The 19,770-nt window shown below is 41.4% G+C and overlaps 1 protein-coding gene across 5 annotated transcripts in view; it reads left to right on the forward strand.

Annotated features, from left to right (window-relative positions):
* The window catches only part of SH3RF2 (SH3 domain containing ring finger 2), a 140,532-nt gene extending 121,066 nt beyond the window's left edge, over positions 1–19,466 (forward strand). For all 5 annotated transcript variants that reach the window (XM_042454126.1, XM_042454131.1, XM_042454130.1 and 2 more), the window contains 3 exons: positions 10,052–10,287; positions 15,840–16,195; positions 17,732–19,466. In XM_042454126.1, the coding sequence (XP_042310060.1) occupies positions 10,052–10,287; positions 15,840–16,195; positions 17,732–18,022 (883 nt within the window). In that variant the 3' untranslated portion in view covers positions 18,023–19,466. The remainder of the gene's footprint in view (positions 1–10,051; positions 10,288–15,839; positions 16,196–17,731) is intronic.
* Positions 19,467–19,770: the final 304 nt, after the last annotated feature.

A 19,770-nucleotide genomic window follows, 5' to 3' on the forward strand; every position in this document is an offset into this window, starting at 1 on the left:
GTTGAATATATGCATTTGTGAAGGTGTTGAGGCTTGCAGAGTGCCCCTGAGCAATAAAACTGAAGCTTACACACCTCAAGTAGTAACTACAAACCACAGTAAGAGGCTCATCCAACTTGAGTTGTATTATTCTGTTGTTTTATTGATTTGGTATGTTGCGGGAATTGATGTTTTTATACAGTCTTATATGTTGATATTGTTGTTTTTATCATTATTCTTCTTGTTTTAATGTTGTTTTTAACTGTACACCACTATGATCTTGTATAAGGAATAGCGGTATATATGAATAAACTATTATTATTATTATTATTATTATTATTATTATTATTAATGGTCAGTGATAGTTTATGCAAAAACTGTTGCACAATAGTTCATATCTCATATATTTGGAAGGTGACCACATGACATTCATCAGAGTTTCATCTCATTGTGAACCATAACAAGTATGGCATCTTAAAGTCTAGCACACTTTTTTATGACAAAAACTTTTGTAGACTAGTGTCCACTTCAAGAGGAAAAGGTGATGTAAATTGCAGGTTGGGGGAGGGAATCAAAGGGCAATAAAATGCAGAGAGCACAGACAGTAACAATTACAATCAACACAATGGCTTCTGCTAGCATTATTACTGTTACTAAGTGTCGGTGGGCTGGTAGAAGATGCCCTATGGGCTGTGCTGACCTTTTAAAAATACAATTATAGTCATTGCTTGGCCCATCCAGGATTGGTACTTTAAAGGTATTGTGGGAATTTTCCAGGAATAATAACTGAACAAAATAGGAGCAGTTTTGTTTATTCCAATGGCACAAGTAATTCATATTAAAGAACTGCTGTTGCACATCATACATTGTAAACTTGTAGGATTCACTATCACAACACGTGGTGGTTACAGCGCTGTGTAAATTTACAGTGCTTTATAAATAAAGGTTAATAATAATAATAATAATAATATAGAAGAATAATGGAAAATTGGTGCTCTTTCTTTACATCTTGTAGCTCCTACTTGGTTTATTTTCCATGTGTTGGAAGGACCTTAGCAGAAAAAGGTGAAGCAGGGAAAAGAAAAGAAAAAATAGAAAAGGGAAAGAAATCAGAAATATTGAAGAACAAAAGAAGTTTTAAAAACAGTTAGTTTGTGTCTTTTAGAAACAGCTTTGCCTATTAGGTCCTCCTTGCAAGGAAAGAATTACAAAAATAAATAGCCCTTGGAAGTTTTGATTTTGGGGCTGAAATTTCCATGCTGCTCTCAAAAACAGATTTTCCTTATACTGAATATAGCCATAATAGCTTGAGAGAATCTCCATGTTCAGAGGCTGCTTATATCTGAATATCAGATTTGGGCAGGAGGTGTCACACACTAGAGAGATGCTGCTGCCCTTCTACCTTGAGCTGTAGGCTTCCCAAAGGAAAATCACAAATTGTGACAGAGGATACCTCTTTGGAAACACATCTTAGGTCGTTAGAGAGGCAGAACAAAAATGTTTCCCATACAGTTTTGTTTCCCAAGAGCTTCAACATTTCCAGTAAGTAACAGTTCAGGAATGTTCTCATCTTCGGTTGGTAGGATTACTGAAAAATTAATTGTGGGTTGTAATTTATAGCAGTCATTATAGGTTAGATGCAGGATGGATATGTGACAGTATGACAGTGTACTAGTACATGAGGAACGGTTAAAGTTCGGTGGAGATAACTCTTCAGATCAATTAGCCTTACTTGCCTATATAATCTATTATACATTTTTCCGTATCTCATCAGTGTAACAAACTGTTACACATTCAGAAAATACATAGATTGTACAGTGTCTAATTTTCTATTGTGCCTGACAGAATGGACAGCAACAGCAGCAGGGAGTAGCAAAAGCCTTAAGAATAGATTTGACTAGTATTATCTCAATCAAAATAGCTAAACAGATAGCTAGTTTGGATGTGTCCCTTCACATATGGCATATTTTGATTCATTTTGAAAAAAAACAGCCCTGGTATACGGAAGATCTCCGGGCAAGGAAGCGGGTCCTGCGACGACTAGAGCGCAAATGGCGGAGACACCAGCACTTAGCCGACAAGGCACTCCTAGCCGCTCTTTTGAAGGAATACGGAGTGGTGATAGATGCAGCAAAGAACTCGTTCTATGCTGCGCGTATCGCATCCGCGGAGTCGCGTCCAGCAGAGCTGTTCAGGGTAGTGAGGGAGCTCACTCAGCTTCCCTCCTCCCTGAATCCTATTTTGGAACCATCCAAGGCCTGCTGTGACCAATTTAACAACTTCTTCGCGGATAAAACCTCTCGGATAAGAGCTGATCTCGACGCCATTATTGGGTCAGAAACCAGAGTAGAGCTCTCCAGAGCTTCTGTGGACTCAATTGTACTGGATCATTTTGAGTCTGTAAATACCGAGGATGTGAACAAGATCCTTAGAAGTGTTAGGAAGACAACTTGCTCTCTCAATCCCTGTCCCTCGTGGCTAGCGGCTCAGGGGGGAGCAGTTGTAACAGCCATGTTACACCGAATAATTAATACATCACTCAGGGATGGGCAATTTCCATCCAGCTTAAAATTGGCCATTGTAAAACCACTGATCAAAAAGCCCTCCCTTGACCCCTTGATGCACAACAATTATCGGCCTGTCTCGCTATTGCCTTTTCTGGGGAAGGTGATCGAGAGGGCAGTTGCAATCCAGCTTCAGTCGATCTTGGATGATACTGATTATCTGGACCCATTTCAAACCGGGTTTCGGGTGGGCTATGGAGTTGAGACTGCCATGGTTGCCTTGGTTGATGATCTTCGTCTGGGCATCGACAGGGGTAGCGTGTCCCTGTTGGTGCTCTTGGACATCTCAGCGGCTTTCCAGACATCCGGTGTCCCTCAAGGAGCCATTCTGTCTCCCATGCTATTTAACATTTACATGAAACCGCTGGGAGAGATCATCCGGAGACACGGGGCGCGGTGTTATCAGTATGACACTCAAATATGTTTCTCTGTGTCTCTGACTGATGCTGTGACCAGGGATGGCATCTCTCCTCTAGATGCCTGTCTGGACTCGGTAATGGGCTGGATGAGGGAAAACAGACTCAGTTTGAATCCAGAGAAAACGGAAGTACTTGTGATAGGCTCCCCCGGCCCGGGACTGGATGTTTGTCCACCTGTCCTGAATGGGGTTATGCTCCCCTTGAAGGACACTGTTCGCAGTTTGGGGGTGCTTCTGGACTCATCGCTCCACCTTACATCTCAGGTGGATGCGACGGTCAGGAGCACCTGTTATCAACTTCGGTTGATACGCCAGCTGCGACTCTTCCTGGGCAGGGGGGACCTTGAAACAGTGGTACATGCTCTGGTAACCTCTCGTTTGGATTTCTGTAATGCGCTCTACATGGGGCAACCCTTGTACCAAACTTGGAAGCTGCAATTGGTCCAGAATATGGCAGCTAGACTGGTCACTGGAGCTTCCAGGGCCAGCCATATAACACCAGTACTTAAAGATCTTCATTGGCTGCCTATCCGCTTCCGGGCCCAATACAAGGTGTTGGTTATTACCTATAAATCCCTAAATGGCTTGGGCCCAGGGTACTTGGAGGACTGTCTCTCTCCATATAATCTGCCCTGCGCTCTCAGATCGGCTGGGAAGCAACTCTTGAGAGTTCCAGACTCAAAATATGCCATGACAACGCAGAGGGCCTTCTCTATCTCGGCCCCAAAGCTCTGGAACTCGCTTCCCAGTGAGCTCCGCTCGGCCACCTCTCTTGACCAGTTCAAGAAGGAGTTAAAAACTTACCTGTTTCAACAGGCTTTTCCCCAGCCTTCCCTGATGTAGCCCTCCCCTCTCTTACTGTATGTGTTGAAGTATCTCAAGCTAGCTAGATTTTGTAATTTGTAATTTGTAATTGCTATTGCAATTTTTAATGTAATGTATTTGTTGTTTTTATTGTGTTTTATATTGTATTGCTATGCTGTATTGACATGTGTATGTAACCCGCCTTGATCACAAGAAAGGTGGGCTAGAAATAAATATTTTATTATTTATTTATTATAATTTGTCTTTCTGCTGAATAATGTAGGTTGATACATTTGCAACTGGGTCAACCAAAAAGGAAAACCAGGAAGGTTAATTTTTAAAAAGAGATTGTTGTATAATTTAGTGTAAAGCCTTCCAAAGTAGTTTGTTTTGCATTTCCTTTGTTTTAATCCAGAGTGATGTAACTCATTCCTTTGCTTGTCCTGCAAAGGGATCTTGTAGCACCTTTGAGACTAACCATGCAAAATAAATTGTAGCATAAGCTTTCACAAACAGAAGTAGAACAAGTCTATGGACCTTATCACACCTAGACTGTATGTGCTTCCATCCCAAAAATGGTTAAAGTGGTGGCATCCCAGAAAAGCAAGCCCATTTGCTATTGGTTATCACACAGAGAGCACAACAAGGGGTTAAAAGCACATTAAAGTGGGCCCAATGCGAATTTGGCTATCAAAAGGAGACAAACAAATCTTCATTGCCTGCTTAGAAATGCCTCCTCTGTGCATGCTCCAAAGTGTCATTTCCACAAGGGCGTGTGTGCGCGCACACACACACACACACACTCCAGGGAGGGGAGGGGAGGGGATTTGGGGGGGAATCCTCTTTGCCTCAGAAGGTGTTTCAGAGAAAGGCAGAATGAGGGTGCCCTTTGTTAACTCCTAAAACCACACACAAAGACATACATACACAAGAGAGAGAGAGAGAGAGAAAGGTGGGGGTGGTTCCATAAACTTGCTTGGTTCCAGCGAGGGCAGATACTCCCTGATGCCCTCCTTTCCAGGGCATGTCCTCCCTTTCTCCCTCCTGTCCAGGAGGACTTCCACAATGCCCTCCCTCTGCCTTCTTCTCCCACCTGCAGCAGCTCTGCCCTTCATGAGAGGCTCCATTAGAGGAGGAGAGAACGGAGAGATTAATATGACTACGGAGATTATCGCATTGACGAAAAACTTGACTGCTCCCCAATGGGATACAGTCAGGTTGCTACTGGGTATTATTGCTCATAATTTGCCACTGATTCCACTGGGGGATTGCAACCTGACTGCGTCTCACATCCCAAGTGCACTTTGGAGGCCATTTTTCCAAGATGGAAAGATCCCGTTTTGGAAAAGGGGGCTCCTAAGCATGCCTGGAATGCAGCTGTGTTGCAATCACCTGGTGGAATTGGCAACAAATTATGAGCAATAATACCTGGTGGCAATGTGCAACCAACTATATCCTGCTGGGGAGCAGTCAGGTTTTTAGTAAATGTGATAATCTCCTATGTCTTTGCTTGTTCTATTACTCATCTTTGTTTTAAAGGGGGGGGGGGAACCTAGGACTGATAAAGGATGACGTAAAATTTTGCTGAAAATGCCTTCTTAAAGTAACTGGAAAGCATCATTCTTACACACACCCTTCCTAAATTTCCCATTGTTTCTGCTAATTATGTTAGCTTTGAAATGCAGCTTCATCACACTATTCATCTCTCTGGATCATTATCACTATTACATATTTAAGCAAATTATTTATGCAAACAAATATATATTTATATTTACAGATAACTATGTTACTTATAAATTCCCACTTCCATGTTCTGCTATAAACATTTTGACAGTAATTCTTAACATAAAATGCAAAAAAAAAAAAAAAAAACCAAAACTGAGTTAAACATGCCTAGTTTTAGTCTGCTATCACAGATATGAGGCATTCTAGCAGAAGCCCAACTATCCATGTAATTGCTTTCACTAGAGATACGCTTTTACTCATTTCTTCCCCTGTGTATATTTTACCATGCTAAATCATGCCGTTTAAATTAGAGACACTGCAGTCACTTTGGGCCCAGAGTTATTTCTTCTAATATCCACTAAAACCCCTTGCATTAAGGGAAGTCAGTCATTACTCTTCATCCCTCTGGCTTATTTCTCCAGCTTTTGGCCTATGACAACACTGCAGCTTCGCTTCCCCCCCCCCCAAACCAAACCAATAAACAATCAAAGGCAGACATGGGAAGTAACTTCCTAAAATCAGCCGTGAACACCAAGTTTGAAGCCTGTTACAGTATGGATTCCTTCAGAGATCACTTCAAAATAAATTGATGCCTTGGTTATTTTGATGAATCTCTTCCCCATTATTAAATCATAAATCACTTTTCAAAGCACAGAACAGTTGTGGAAAGATAACAAAATGAGCCAGAAGTTGTTGTTTCCCCTTCTCTCTCTGAGAGGAGTCCTCACAGACCCTTCTCCACAGCTCCGCATCCAAAGAAATTAGGAGCACTTAAGGAAGGTTATTTAAGCATCCTGTTCATGTGGAAGATGGATGGCCTTCTCAGCAATTTAAGAACTGAGGTGAAAGAGCTATGTGGCCTTGTCAGCCTCATCAGGGAAAGCAGATGGGAAAAGAAATAATCAAAAGTGACAGCAGCACACTTTAGGGAGGGGGGAACACAGCTGGGGAACTGGATATACAAGTAAGTAAAGAGTACAAAAACTCAGTCCCATTTTTCCTTCAGGATCACCATCAAACAATCTCTTTGAGTCTAACAGCTTCCTCTGCTGTTGGGGCAATTCAGGAGAACTTGTAGGGTACCACTTGTTGGTCTTGCCTACTGAGCAACCTGGGGTTGGGGGTGGTGTTTCCACTACTGAGAAATGTTGCAAAAGTGGAGCAAGATTCATTTAAGCCTAATTTGATCCTTAGTGGTGTTTCATCCTTGGGGGGGGGGGGGTTAACACAGCCTGAACCCAGTCTAAAAGAGCCTATGACTGTAGCATCATTTAAGAGTCACATGTCTCTTAACTGAGCTGCTATCACAACAGTATTGTATACAACTACATAAAGACAAATAGAGGTTAGCTGAAAATGAAGAAGGAACTAATTCCTAGTTCTTGCACCCAAACTACTCCTGTGCCCCTCAGAGACTATGCTCCTATGTGAACCTAACTACCTGTAAAATCTTGAGCCATGTGTGATAGATTTTTCAGTAAGTACTAGCTCTAGTCAGTCTTCCAAGCCAGCTGTTTTGGCTCTTGCTTGACCTACTAACTGAGGAAGGACCCTTCCTGTTGCCAAGACAGGAGTGTATCTCTAGTTTGCACACATACTGGCCCTCACTGCCATAGCAAGAGACTAGCTCTGTGTGGCCTCTTTCATACCCTTACCACTTAAGCACTTACACTTAAACACGTAACACTTACAGTTAGGAAAACTGTGATTGCCTATGCCAAATTATTTAAGTAAAGTTAGTAATCTCAAGTTATGACACTGTCATGATGTCCAATTATGCTGCTCTTCTTCCTCATTGCCACAGTCTGAAGTTTGTGTGTCTTGTTTTGGACAATAGCCACTATGGTAACTCATCAGTGCTGATGGGGGTCACACATGCACACATCCCAAACACACATTTTCTGATGGCCTGGCATACATGATAGTACAGCCAGATAGTACAGGTGGGAGAGGAGGAGGGGGGGGTAATAGTGTCAACCACACATCTTTCATGGAAGAGTGTGGGTCTAGTATCCCCACCAAAAGGAAGAAGCAGCGCTGTGGAGGCCAGTTGTTGTTGTTCTTTTTGCCTGAAGCCAAGGCACTCTTTGGCAAATGTTTTTCTTAGTCATCCCTCTCACAGTGCCTTAGTTTTTAGGAAGGTCTTTAGAAGAATAGCTGGCCTTTGTATGACATCCTCCTTTTGCACTCCTCTTCCTCCTATGGTGAGAAGGGTACCCTACTGCCACCCATCTTGTTCCTCTGGAAGAGTGGTCTTGTGCCTTCATCTTTGGGATGCCAGGCTTTGGTTGGTTGTGGTGTGGTGTTCTTGAAAAAGTAAAATGACAGGAATGCTTTGCTTCCCACCCTAGACAGAAGGAGAGCAAGGGGTACCTAGATTGTTTTAAGGTTCATCCTTCCCAAGCCAGGCTGATTTCCATGAGAGCCATGGACTATGTCTCTCTGCCTTAGCTAAGGTCTTCTACTTTTATGCAAAAGAACAATTTGTTCATGTTGTGTAGCAGACCGTGGAGATTATCATACAGCCATTTTGCCCTGGCAGTGCACAGGATGGGATCGGGGCAGAACATGGAAAAACGGGTGTTATCGCACATTAAATTTCTGTTGCGCTGCCATTCAACCACCACCCATCCCCCAGGCATGCTCTACCAGCCAATTTTGGTGGTCCAGAAGGATATTGACCATAGAGTTGCACTGAAGGACATGGAGATTCCTAGAGAGTTGTTCTTTTAAGTTAAAAGAATAGTGGGCTCTTTTTTGTTTGAGGTTTTTCCACATTCATGGGGTCCTACACTCCCCACCCCAGTGAATGTGGAGCAGCCCTTCTCCTAGCCACCTCTTGGACTCTCCTGGCCTGATACAAGGAAAGTTATGAGAAACAAGGAATGTTACATCTGTCTAAAGGATGATCAGGGATAAGAACATTCATTTGGAGTGATAGCACATCAGCAATAACAGAAAACATATATATATGTTAACATGTTTTCTTACAAAATGTTCATTTTAATGGTCTGAGGAACCTAACTGCCTTCTCCCCCATTTCTAATTTTCCTTTCCTTAACTTGCCTCAGCTGGGACTTAGCATCTCTCTACAGATGTTTCACTTGGGGGATGGGGGATTTTCGCTCTGCTGTATTATATTCTAGTGAAGAATATCCTGCAGCTCCTTTTTCTGTAAACTAGAAAACATACAATTGGCTCTGAATATGTTTGCACATACCTATTATCTTCACTGCATTCTCCCCTTCCCTGATTTTTTACTTCCAAGTTATTTCCTTTGCATCTGAATCATTTGAGCATAAAAATGCCTATCTATATAAATTATTCCCCATCTACTCCCTCCTCAATTCCTTTATTCTAGTATTTCTTGCTCTCAGGTAAATACCTGCCAGCATCAAAAAATGACAGTGGAGAAAACAAGCTGCACCTGCCACTTCAACCTAAAATTATCACCGTATACCCCATACCTGTGAGAGAAGCACAGATTAAATATGTTCAAAAACAAGGAATGTTACACCTGCTTAGAGAATGATCAGGGTAAAACCATTCATTTGGAGTGGTAGGATATCAACAATAACATACCTTCCAACATTTAACAGATGAAAACCAGGACAGGTATGACCATTGAACATGATTGAGTGGTCAATATGGCAAAAGCTATTACTGAGGAAGAATGAATAAGTTAAGAAAGGCTGTAGCAGTTTACTTTTTCCTGAAACTTCTGGAAAGGGAAAGATTCCACACTCTTCTGTCCTCTCCTTTCCTCCATCCCAGCACCATTGAGTTGAGTACAAACTGCTTTTGTACTTTGAACTCAGTTTGTAGTAATTGAAGTAAGCTGAGGTCAAATGAAAGATGGGAGGAGGAGAGAGAAACTGGGACATTTTGAAAGCAGCTGAAAAACTGGGATGACACAGAATTAATCAGGACAAATTGGGACAGCTGGAGGATATGAAATAACATACTGAAGACAGCAGTTGACAATTACTTTTTTAAATCTCATAGATTCCTTGAAAATAGCAGATATCCATGGAAATGTTGGCATACACATTGGTTTTGTTCAACCTACAGAAATATTTGTGCTCCTGATTTGAAGCAAAGGAATAAGTAATTGTGAGAAGCGTTTTTGATCTCTCACATTCTGATTTGTAACACAAATAGCCACTTATTTTATGCACTAATTTTAGGAAGGCAATGTTGCATAACCTCTCAGTCACAAAAAGACAGTTTGAGTATTCTATTTCATGAGAATACAACCTCCTTCATTAATATGACCATTGTGGCTTTCTGGCAAAGCAATGGTGACAATAATTCTGGTGTTTGATCATAGACATGGAAGAAGATTAAAATGGCAGACTGAAATTGTAAGGATTTTGAAATTTCATAGCTAAACTAATGCTTACAGGTGGCATTCTACACTTTGCACTGTTTTTTTAATTAGATAACAAAATTCTTGGATCTGAATTGTGCAGCTGTGTTTGCTCTCTAATGATCTGAAATTGGACTCTCTCTTGTCTCTCTCCCTCCCTCTCTTTTATTTGCCTCTCTCCTAAACAACCAGGAAGTCCTCAACCTTCCCTGATACAAGAACACCTTCCCTCTATGCGACTTGGACATTATCCACCTCCTCTCTTTCATCCCAGGGAAGCATCTCAGAAAATGGCCCCAGGCAAAGCAGGTCTTTGAAATCTGCCTTTATGCCCGCAACATTGGCCTCGCCTGTGAGGAATCTCTCAGAGCCAAATGCCTCGGGGCAAACAACCTCTCAGAGAAGAGGATGTGGCAGCAATCGGAAAAGTAAGTCCTGGTGAGAGAGGGATGTCAACCTGTTCCCAAGTGGCAGAGAGACAGCCAGAAGCCTTTAATTAGCTCACTGAAACTCAAGGCTGATGCAATAGACATAAATGCTAGGCTGAGCCTCCTGAAGAGTTGTGAACCTGATTGCATATGTACAGCTGGCTTGGAAGGCTGCCCTGCCCAAGGCACGGATGTATTCTCAATAGCCTGAGATAACTCAGAAATGTGTGGTAGGATCAGATGTTCAATCTCTTACAAGGAAATACGTTTTTATAAGTAGAGAAATCCAAGTTAAAATTCAGTGCCCTTTGTCCTGGAAAACCCCAGATTGAAGGTACCAAAAAATGTCCCAGCCGACTGGGCCAGTCAAAACAGTAAATGCCGGCTTTCTCCTTCACAGGTGAATGAGTAGGTTAAAATGTGGCAGTGACAATGAAGCAGGAAACCTGTCAAGAAGGCTGGCACTGACAGGAACCTTATCTCACCCTGCAGGCTCTTTTTGATACTGCCCAGACATAGCATTGCCACCTTATTGCCACCTTTCCCCAACAGGCCCAGAAGGCAGAAAAGGAAAGGAGGCAAGGAGAAATGGCCTTGTGGTGTGTGGTGACTCTATCATTGGCTTGAGCCTAGGGCTAGGCAACACAGTGGACCTTTGCTTCCAAATAACCTAGAGAGAATATGGGAGTCCCTTTACTCTCTGGTTCTGATTGGAAGCCCTGCTGTTTCCACACCAGCTAGGGGAGAAAAGAAGGGGGGGAGAGAGCTCTTAGCTTGGTACTGAGGTTGAAACATAATGGTAGAAAAGGTGCAATTACACAATCAGAATGCAAATTATTAATATGCAAATTATATGCTCACATATGAGAGACTGGAATATAGCAACCATACTCAGTGGATTTCTCTGAGTCTTCATTTGTTCCTCACACATGAATTGAATCTGAGATTGTGGAGATTATAAAAAAGGAGGAAGAGGAGAAGCCTTGGCAGCAATGTCACAAATGTTATGTGATATTGTTCTTGGTCATTCACCAATGTCTCAGTAAACTGGGGCTCATTCTGGAAAGATCTCCCAAAGGTTCATATTTATATAGAATTACCACAACACAGAATGAGTTGGTAGCACACAAATGAACAGATGACAGTAACAACTTTTTTAAAAAATATATATATAAACAGATAGCATCCTTGACATATATATGGTGCTTTGCAAAAGAATAGAGCTGTGAATTTTATTCAGAACACATGAAAAATTGAACCTAATAGATCTGTTTCATTTGGCCTATCATCATTCCAAAATGAATGTGCCAAAGTGTAGATGGATCGAAATGGAAATCTCATTCAGGACTCCTGTTCATAGTACTGTACCCAATTGAAGTTTTTATGTGATGTGTCCAGGCCTTACATCTCTACAGGGTTGACTGCAGCACAAGCTGAACATAGGAGTCATTTGTAGAAGCTTCTTTACCCATAATGCCATGCATGTTGTGCCATTCTAGAATTGCCACTATTAGAGGGGTGGTGCCATTGCTTTTTCTGTTGGCCACCCTTCCCTCCTCCCAGTGACCTAAAGTATTGCAACATATAGGGCCCTAAGCTCAGCCAGAAATGTTGCATGTCTGGGTGGCCAGAGTATAATTAAATAAATATAAATAAATAAATAAATAAACCTTTTATTTTTATCCTGCTTTTCTATGACGAGACAATCAAAGCAGCTCACAACACATTAAAATATCTACATTCAACATTATGTCCCAAATTCTCCCTCCCCTTAAAACAGGATTAAACATGATACAATTAAAATGGGAGATTAAAGTATCTATTAATAACACAATAAAAAAAATAACGAGGGCTAATACATTATGTAATTAAAGTGGTCAGCCTAACTAAATGAAAAATAGATGAGACATAGTATTGGTAAATACCTTATTAAATAGTCATAACATGCTCCATCAGGAAATAGACAGATGTGCAGGCAGGGCAAGCACAGTGATCAATGGCCAATCCAATTCCTGCACTGGGGAGAGGCCATAGGCAAGTTTGGCTTCATGCTTCCCATCCTACAGGCTTACTGCAGCCAACACACACACACACACACACACACACACACACACGCAATCATTAGTAGCACCTCCAAATGGTTAGTGTAATGCCTACAAATGGATAATGAATGTGATTTCTGTAACTATGGCTCTCAACAGATGAGCCTTTGCAGTGCCCTCGTTATGTGCGAGGGTTGCCTGGTAGACAGAGCACCCACATGCCCGGCAACCCTCACATGTAATGAGGGTGTCACAGCTGCGCAGCACCACCCACACGGCACGCACAGCTATGATGTCGCAGCTGCGCAGCACCCAAACAGGGTGTTTTTGCAGGTTTGTTGCGGCGCAGCTGCACAGCAAAAAGGAGCCACTTTTTACTGCTCCTTTTTTGCTGTGCAGCAGCATCGCACAATCTGGTTGCTGTGACGCTGCTGCGCAGCAAAGAGAGGCACCTCCCTGGCGCCTCTTTCTGGCGGTCTGTACCCCTCCTATATAATGAGAGGAATTGTGTCCTTAATAACAGAAACAAATTGAGTAATGAAACAAAACGAAACATTGTGAACACCGCTACAGAGTAATACAAAGATCTGTCTGCATTTTAACAGTGGAAAACAAAATAAGGAGACGAAGAAAGGGAGACATACAGTTAATGGATAAATATGAGCAAGCTGAAAGACAGACACATAACTTACTGTATATACTCAACTATAAGTTGACCTCATATATAAGTCAAGGGCAGGTTTGGGGGTTAAAATTATGGATTTTGATATGACCCGTGGGTAAGTAGAGGGTAAATCTCAGGGGCATGTAATAAAGGATGTAAAAGATCAAGCAGAGGAAACCATGTCAAAGAACTCACAAAATTCCAACAGTCATAAATGTTTGTGCTCACCCATAAGGCTGGATGGATAAGGAAGAAACTCCTGCCACTATTTTCCAATGTTCCAAAAAAGGATAAATTTACCTTGATGTTCCATTTTTTATTAGGGACACCATTTTGCTATGTCATTATACTTAATGGGACTTGAGCATACACGGATTTTGTTATACACGGGGGATCTTGGAACCAAACCCCAGCGTATAACAAGGATCCACTGTGTGTGTGTGTGTGTGTGTGTGTGTATGAGTACAATACTTTGATTGAACCATGGATAAGTTGACCCATTCTTTTTGGGTCAATTTTTTGACTAAAATTTCTAGACTTATACATGAGTATATACAGCAGGTTTTATTTTGGCCAGAATCATGAAGGATTTAAATCAGGGGTAGGCAACCTGCGGCCCGTGGGCCGGATGCGGCCCGGCAAGGCCTTGGGACCGGCCCCAGCCCAGTCCTGCCGCCAATTGCCACTGGGGCCTTTGGCGTCTCGTGCGAGGGGCATGGTGGGGCAATTGTCTATAGAAGCCTTAGAAACATGCATTTATCTTAACATTTTTTTAAAAATCAGCAAATGTTTTCGCATGTCCTCCATTTTTTATTTAAAAAGTGCCCTCCATTTGAAAATTTTGTCCTACATTTGTCCCGGTTTATTTATTTATTTGGCTTCGGCCCCCCAGTTGTCTGAGGGGCAGCAACCCGGCCCCCGGCTCAAAAGGGCTGCCTACCCCTGATTTAAATCAAAGGTTTTAATGCAAATGCTGGATTTAGAATATCAAGGAAGGAAGGAAGGAAGGAAGGAAGGAAGGAATAATATCAGTGTTAGGAAACTGATTTATATAGAGTGAAATTACTGCTCCATTTGGGCTGGTATCACCTGCACTGATTAGCAGTAGGTCTTCAGGATTCAGACAGGGGTTTCATCTAACTGTATCTGAAGATGGAAGGGATTGTGTGTGGGTTCATCCTTGTAAAGCTTTGGTCTATTACAGAGCTACAGTAATACAGTATCTACCAGATGTACCAGAGCAGAAAATGGATGGATTCACTTAGGGCAAAGTTTTGAGGTGGCAGAGGATAATAGACTTGGAGGAACACAAGTCACATTCTTGGTTATAATGGGAAATAGTGGCATAAAATATGCTGGGTCACTATTATGATAATCTCTGAAAGTAGACAAGACAAGAAGTGTGTATCTAAAGAAGAGAAGAAGAGCAAATAATTGCCATGATTTTATTGGCTGCAACTGAGTTTATCTGCATCAAGACACTAAGAAATTTAGTAGGTGAAGAAAGATTAAAATGGTAAGGAATCCTTCATCTAATTCCAGACATGATAACACATGTCATGTCTGGAAGGAACTGGAACCAAGGCACTAAAAGGTGGTAAACCTAATTACACTGAGTTCTCCCTCCACTAGTTGAAAAGATAGAAGTTTCACAGGAAAAGTAGCATTTGTTTTAACTTCAGAATGCAATTTCAATAAAGTAATCAATAAGAAATACAAAAGAATAGTTTATCATTAAGTAAATTTACATTATACCTTTCTTCCATCAGGGAACTCAAAATAGTTCACATACAACCAGTTTATTAACTGACCGGTGATAAAAGCCGGTATCGGGGTGGAGTGGGAGTGTAACATCCGCACAATGCATGCTCTGACGCTGCCCCCATGCCAGAATGACACTATGCGCCCCACCGCACAGTGGGCAGTGTCATGGTGCTCCTCTGCTGCCATGTCCAGATGATGCAGTGCTAAAGGAGCACCAAAAATCCATGGCACCAGCAGCTATGGCACTCTTTCTGTGGTGCAAAAAGGAGCCACTTTTTGCAGCTCCTTTTTTACTCCATGGAATGGCCAGATCAGGGCTGCAGCATGTAATTGCCACAGCCCTGATTGGGCACTGAAAGGGGCAGTCTGTTCAGCCCCACAGTCTCCAGTCCAGGTGCTGATCAGATTCAAATCAGCTTAGCCAAAGGAGGTGACTGCTTCATGTGCCCCCAGTCAACCCATTCCTCCTATTACTGGTAGCTTTTAAAATATATTTTAAACAACAATTAAAGAAGGTAGATGCCCCATTTGCAAGCAAGTGTAATCTGAATATATGAAAGTTCCTTTGACTCAGGCTGTTGGCCCATCTAATTCAGTACTGCCTATGCTCACTGACCAGTGCTGTCTTGAATTCTAATAGAATACTTTCCCAGCCTTGCTCAAGTCCAAGGGATAAAATAGCTGGTCTTTCAGATGGTTTGGATTCCCATTCACATTGGTCATAATGGCTGGGGCTTCTGAGAGTTGAAGTCCAAAACACCTGGAGAGACAAAGTTCCCCCATCCTTGTTTTAACTTGAGGTAGCCAGGAACAAACCTCAAAATTTCTGCATGCAAAACATTTATTCTACCATTGTAGCTGCCAGCCAATTTTGTCACCCCTACATATTATAAAATGTTCTAATCTAATATTCTACATATTCTAAAAGTATATGGTGTAATGCCAGTCAGCATCAAGAGGGAAATTAAGCTAACAGTTCAGCCATTTTCTCCCATTCTGTTTAATATGAATTTTCAGAAATAAGTTACTTAGGGTTAATTTTCACATTAGCCTTCATCTTTTACTGAATTCTGCTTCTGTAGGTGGATCTTTACAGAAACCTTTGCAACCAGGAGCTCTTATTCCATTTGTCAACTCCCTAAGGCAAAGTCCTGCCACACAAACACGACCCCAGCAATTGCTGTTATATCAACCTATCTCTACTCTTCCCCGAGGAGCTGGTGCAACTGACACAGGAATCAAACAAAACTCCTCCTATGATTCTTCATTAGTGTTTGTGCCCCGAAGTGGAAGCAGCCGAGCTCCTTCTGTATGTAGCACAATAATACTGGACACCAAAGAACTGCAGGCAAAAAATGAGCTGACTCTAAAGCCACTTCCATCTGCTCCACCGTCCATTCTAGTGAAACCAGAGACCTCCAGAAACACCACTGAGAAGGTAACAATGTGGCCTCTTTGTTAAGCAGGCCTTATTTTACACGCACTGAAACTGGGAAGAATATTTTCTAATCACATTTGTTTGACTGTGAGTTCAACCATTTGGCCTTTGGGAATCCTCTAACTTGGGGTTCTCAGCCTTTGTGGAAGTTGCTGCTCACATTCAAGCAAACATATTCAAGCAGAGCATCCAATTCTTTGCAGACACCAAAGGCACTGAGCACAGACTTGCTATGCATGACACTATGCTTTTTCAACTGTTAAGTTACCTTGTTCAGCTATAAACCCTAACTAAAGCTCTAGTGGGTTGGTGATTTGAATAGTTCAGTTTTTATAGTTCAGTTGTTATTGATTTTCATGCACAAAATGAAAAACTTCAAAAGGTTGAGTGAGACTGCAAGAACCTTTGTACATTTTTCACATACTGGTACTTTTTTGTGACGAATTTGTTGGTGAAAAACATTGTATTTTCTACAAAATACAAATAATCCTTTCATAAAATGTCCCTAAATATGAACATTTATTGATAAATGATCTAAAGCTATCTTAGGCTGGAATTCTGCTAGGGAAATACACACACTTATGCATGTTTATGTCTTTTTTCGGGTTCTATGGGGTTGGTATACCCTTCCTCCCTCTGCAATACCCACCCCAATTCACAGCAAGCAAGCAGGATCAGAGAAGTGTTTGGCTACATCCCCATAGCCAGGCACAAAATGATGACATTAGTGCTGAGATCTGTCAGGTTCCTCCAGCAGTCTCAGTATTGCTGTAATCATTGTGAGTCTGGCTGTGGGAGCATAGCCAGATACCTCTCTGATCCTGCCTGCTTGATTGCTGTGAAGCATGGAATGGCCATGTGGGGTAAGTTCAGAGGCTTTATAGTAGATCAAGGTTGTATATGACTCAGAGTAGCCAAAGTCCACATGGGGATATTTACAAGGGAATGTTGAACGGAGACCTTAACATACCAAGGCACCGTCTTTTGTCAAGGATAAGAAAATCTATGAATGTTCTTAAAGATTCTTGCCAACTACTGATACTTTGAAGAATAAAGTAGGGAGCAAATAGGAAAAGTGATTAGGAAAAATCTCTCACCCCTGTCTGAAAATTCTAAACTAAATTTTTGTTACTGTTTTATTATTAGATGGCCCTCTCAAATACATTCCTCTTTAAATGGTTAGGGAAATCTCTTGAGATTATGGGGATGGCAAATGTGACTAGAAACAGTTCTGATGATAAAAGTTAATTTGCTTATAAAATATACATTATAGAAATATGTTTTCCATCCAAGACAATACCATTTTATAGATTATCTCAACAGAAATGTTCTAGAAACATCCCTTTCAAATCTTTAGTAAGGTGGCACACCTCTCACATCTTCCTCTTTGTTAGGAGGAAATGACACAATAGGTACTCTTCTAGTACATTGCCAAAGAGATTCTAAATTAGGCATGTTGTGTGAGCACATAATAATGACAGCATTATTGGCAGCTTTGTGGGAAAAACATAACTCCTGATTTCTGTTGTGTTTCAGCAAGTAAAAACGGTGAGATTTCAGAACTACAGCCCACCACCATCCAAGAGACATAATTCTCTGTCATCACTCAGTGGCAAACCTGATCAAGGAGGGGCTACAGAAACAATACACTCAGATGTAAACAAAGTCCCAGAAATGTCAGCTCTCTATTCTCATCGTATTAGCTCCAGTCCAGTTCATCAAAGAAGAATGCCACATCCCAAGACCTCATCACTGGATCTATCTGGTCTAGCAGGCCACATGACCTTTCCTACAAAAAAGAATTACAATACCATCTCTGAAAACTGAAAAGTTTGATCCTGTTTAAATTTCATCCCTGTGGGTCTTCCTGTCTTTTCTACTTTGTAAGCAAACAATAATATATCTTGGGTCCAATCTGCCAACTTAAAAAGTTGAAACCTGACAGAAGAACTAGAGCTCTAAGACCAATCTACACAGCTATAGCCTATTAATGGACACCACTTGTTTCATATTATGTGGAAAGGTCTTGTTTTGTGCCACATCTATGGCTCAAACTGTAAGTGTGTACTCCAGACATGCCTTTCTCACCATATGCACATAGATAACCACAGTGGCAATGTAAAATTAATTTGATTGCTTAAGTACACACAAAATATGACTGAAAGAAAAATAGATTATTTTGGATACAGAAGGCAATTCAAAAGCCACATTTATCTAAGTTAAATTTCAGTACCATGGAATGCAAATGAAAATGGAAACACAAACTTGCCCACCCAACCCCCAAAGATGTTCTTTGGTCTTCTGTGTTTTATAGTGGATAAAATAGAACCCTTGCTTCCCAAACTATCTAGCTGAGGTCTCATGTTCCCCTTAACTTCTCTATTTGCATTTAAAAACGTTGGAGTTGATTTATGTTAGAATCTGAAATACATTTTTAGAAATATGAAGTGTTTCCTAGCTCCAAAAACAGTTAGTCAAGGGAGATTAGAAAATACAATCCCTCTACCAGATCTCCCTAGCCATTTATTTTGGGTCTTGCTTCTATGGATTGACTGACTGACATCCTTATAGTGGGCAATGTACCAAGTATTTCAGTAGCTTTGTGATTCAACAGTGACACTAATTCCATGTCATTAAATGACAACTGTATTTAAAGACCTGAGAAATTAATCCTCCAGACCTATAAAGAGTTTAAGAGATTGTTAACATGTGCTGACAAATTCATGGGCCAGAGCTTCAGTCCCAATGAGGAACCCGCTTCATTAATCTCAATGGGATTTGCTTCTGAGAAAATGAGCATAAGAGTAGTCTACAAGTAGTTACTGCATGTGTACCAATAAACGTGGAAATGGGGACACACACACCCCTTATAGGGGATCCCAGTGTTCATCCAAATTACACCCCAATCAATCCACACAATTAACCACTCTTCTGTCCACCTTCAGTATCCTTGCTCCAGTCCCTCCTTGCAGAAAGCCTTTCCCTCACTTTGCCTGCTTATCAGGTCTTGTTCACACAATGCTCACTTGCACCCAACTGCTCTCATTCTCTCTGGCCTTAGCAATAAGCAGAACCAGTAAATCATATCATATGAACCTAGTTGTGACTTAATATTTTGAATACTACTATGTGATAGAGCTTTGTTTATTTATTTTTGTTGTCTGTACACACTGCTAGTTCAAAGGCCATGCATTCCAGCCAAAATAAGGAGTATGACATTTTGCAATGGTTTCTGCTATGCCGTTTCAATAAAGTTTGGAAGCTAACCTTCTTTAATGATTGCAGAGAACCAATGACACTGACACAAGGGAAGTTTGCAACTGGTAATACAGCGTTTGGAAAGCACCTGAGGAGAAACATTTTCCTTTTGAATCAAGAGCAAGTGAGGGGTACAATGATCTATTATTGGCTTGGCAACCACCAACCATCTTCTCAATTAAATTTGTAGCAAAATGCAATATTGTTCAGATTTATTCTACCTTTGGGGCCCAGATTAATCCCCACATTACCTGCAAAACCAGTTCTTCTTTGGCCTTCCCAGAACTGTGCTGTCTAATTTCCCCATGTTTGCTTTG

This window comes from Sceloporus undulatus, chromosome 2 (genome assembly GCF_019175285.1).
Source record: "Sceloporus undulatus isolate JIND9_A2432 ecotype Alabama chromosome 2, SceUnd_v1.1, whole genome shotgun sequence".
Classification (NCBI taxonomy): Eukaryota; Metazoa; Chordata; class Lepidosauria; order Squamata; family Phrynosomatidae; genus Sceloporus; species Sceloporus undulatus.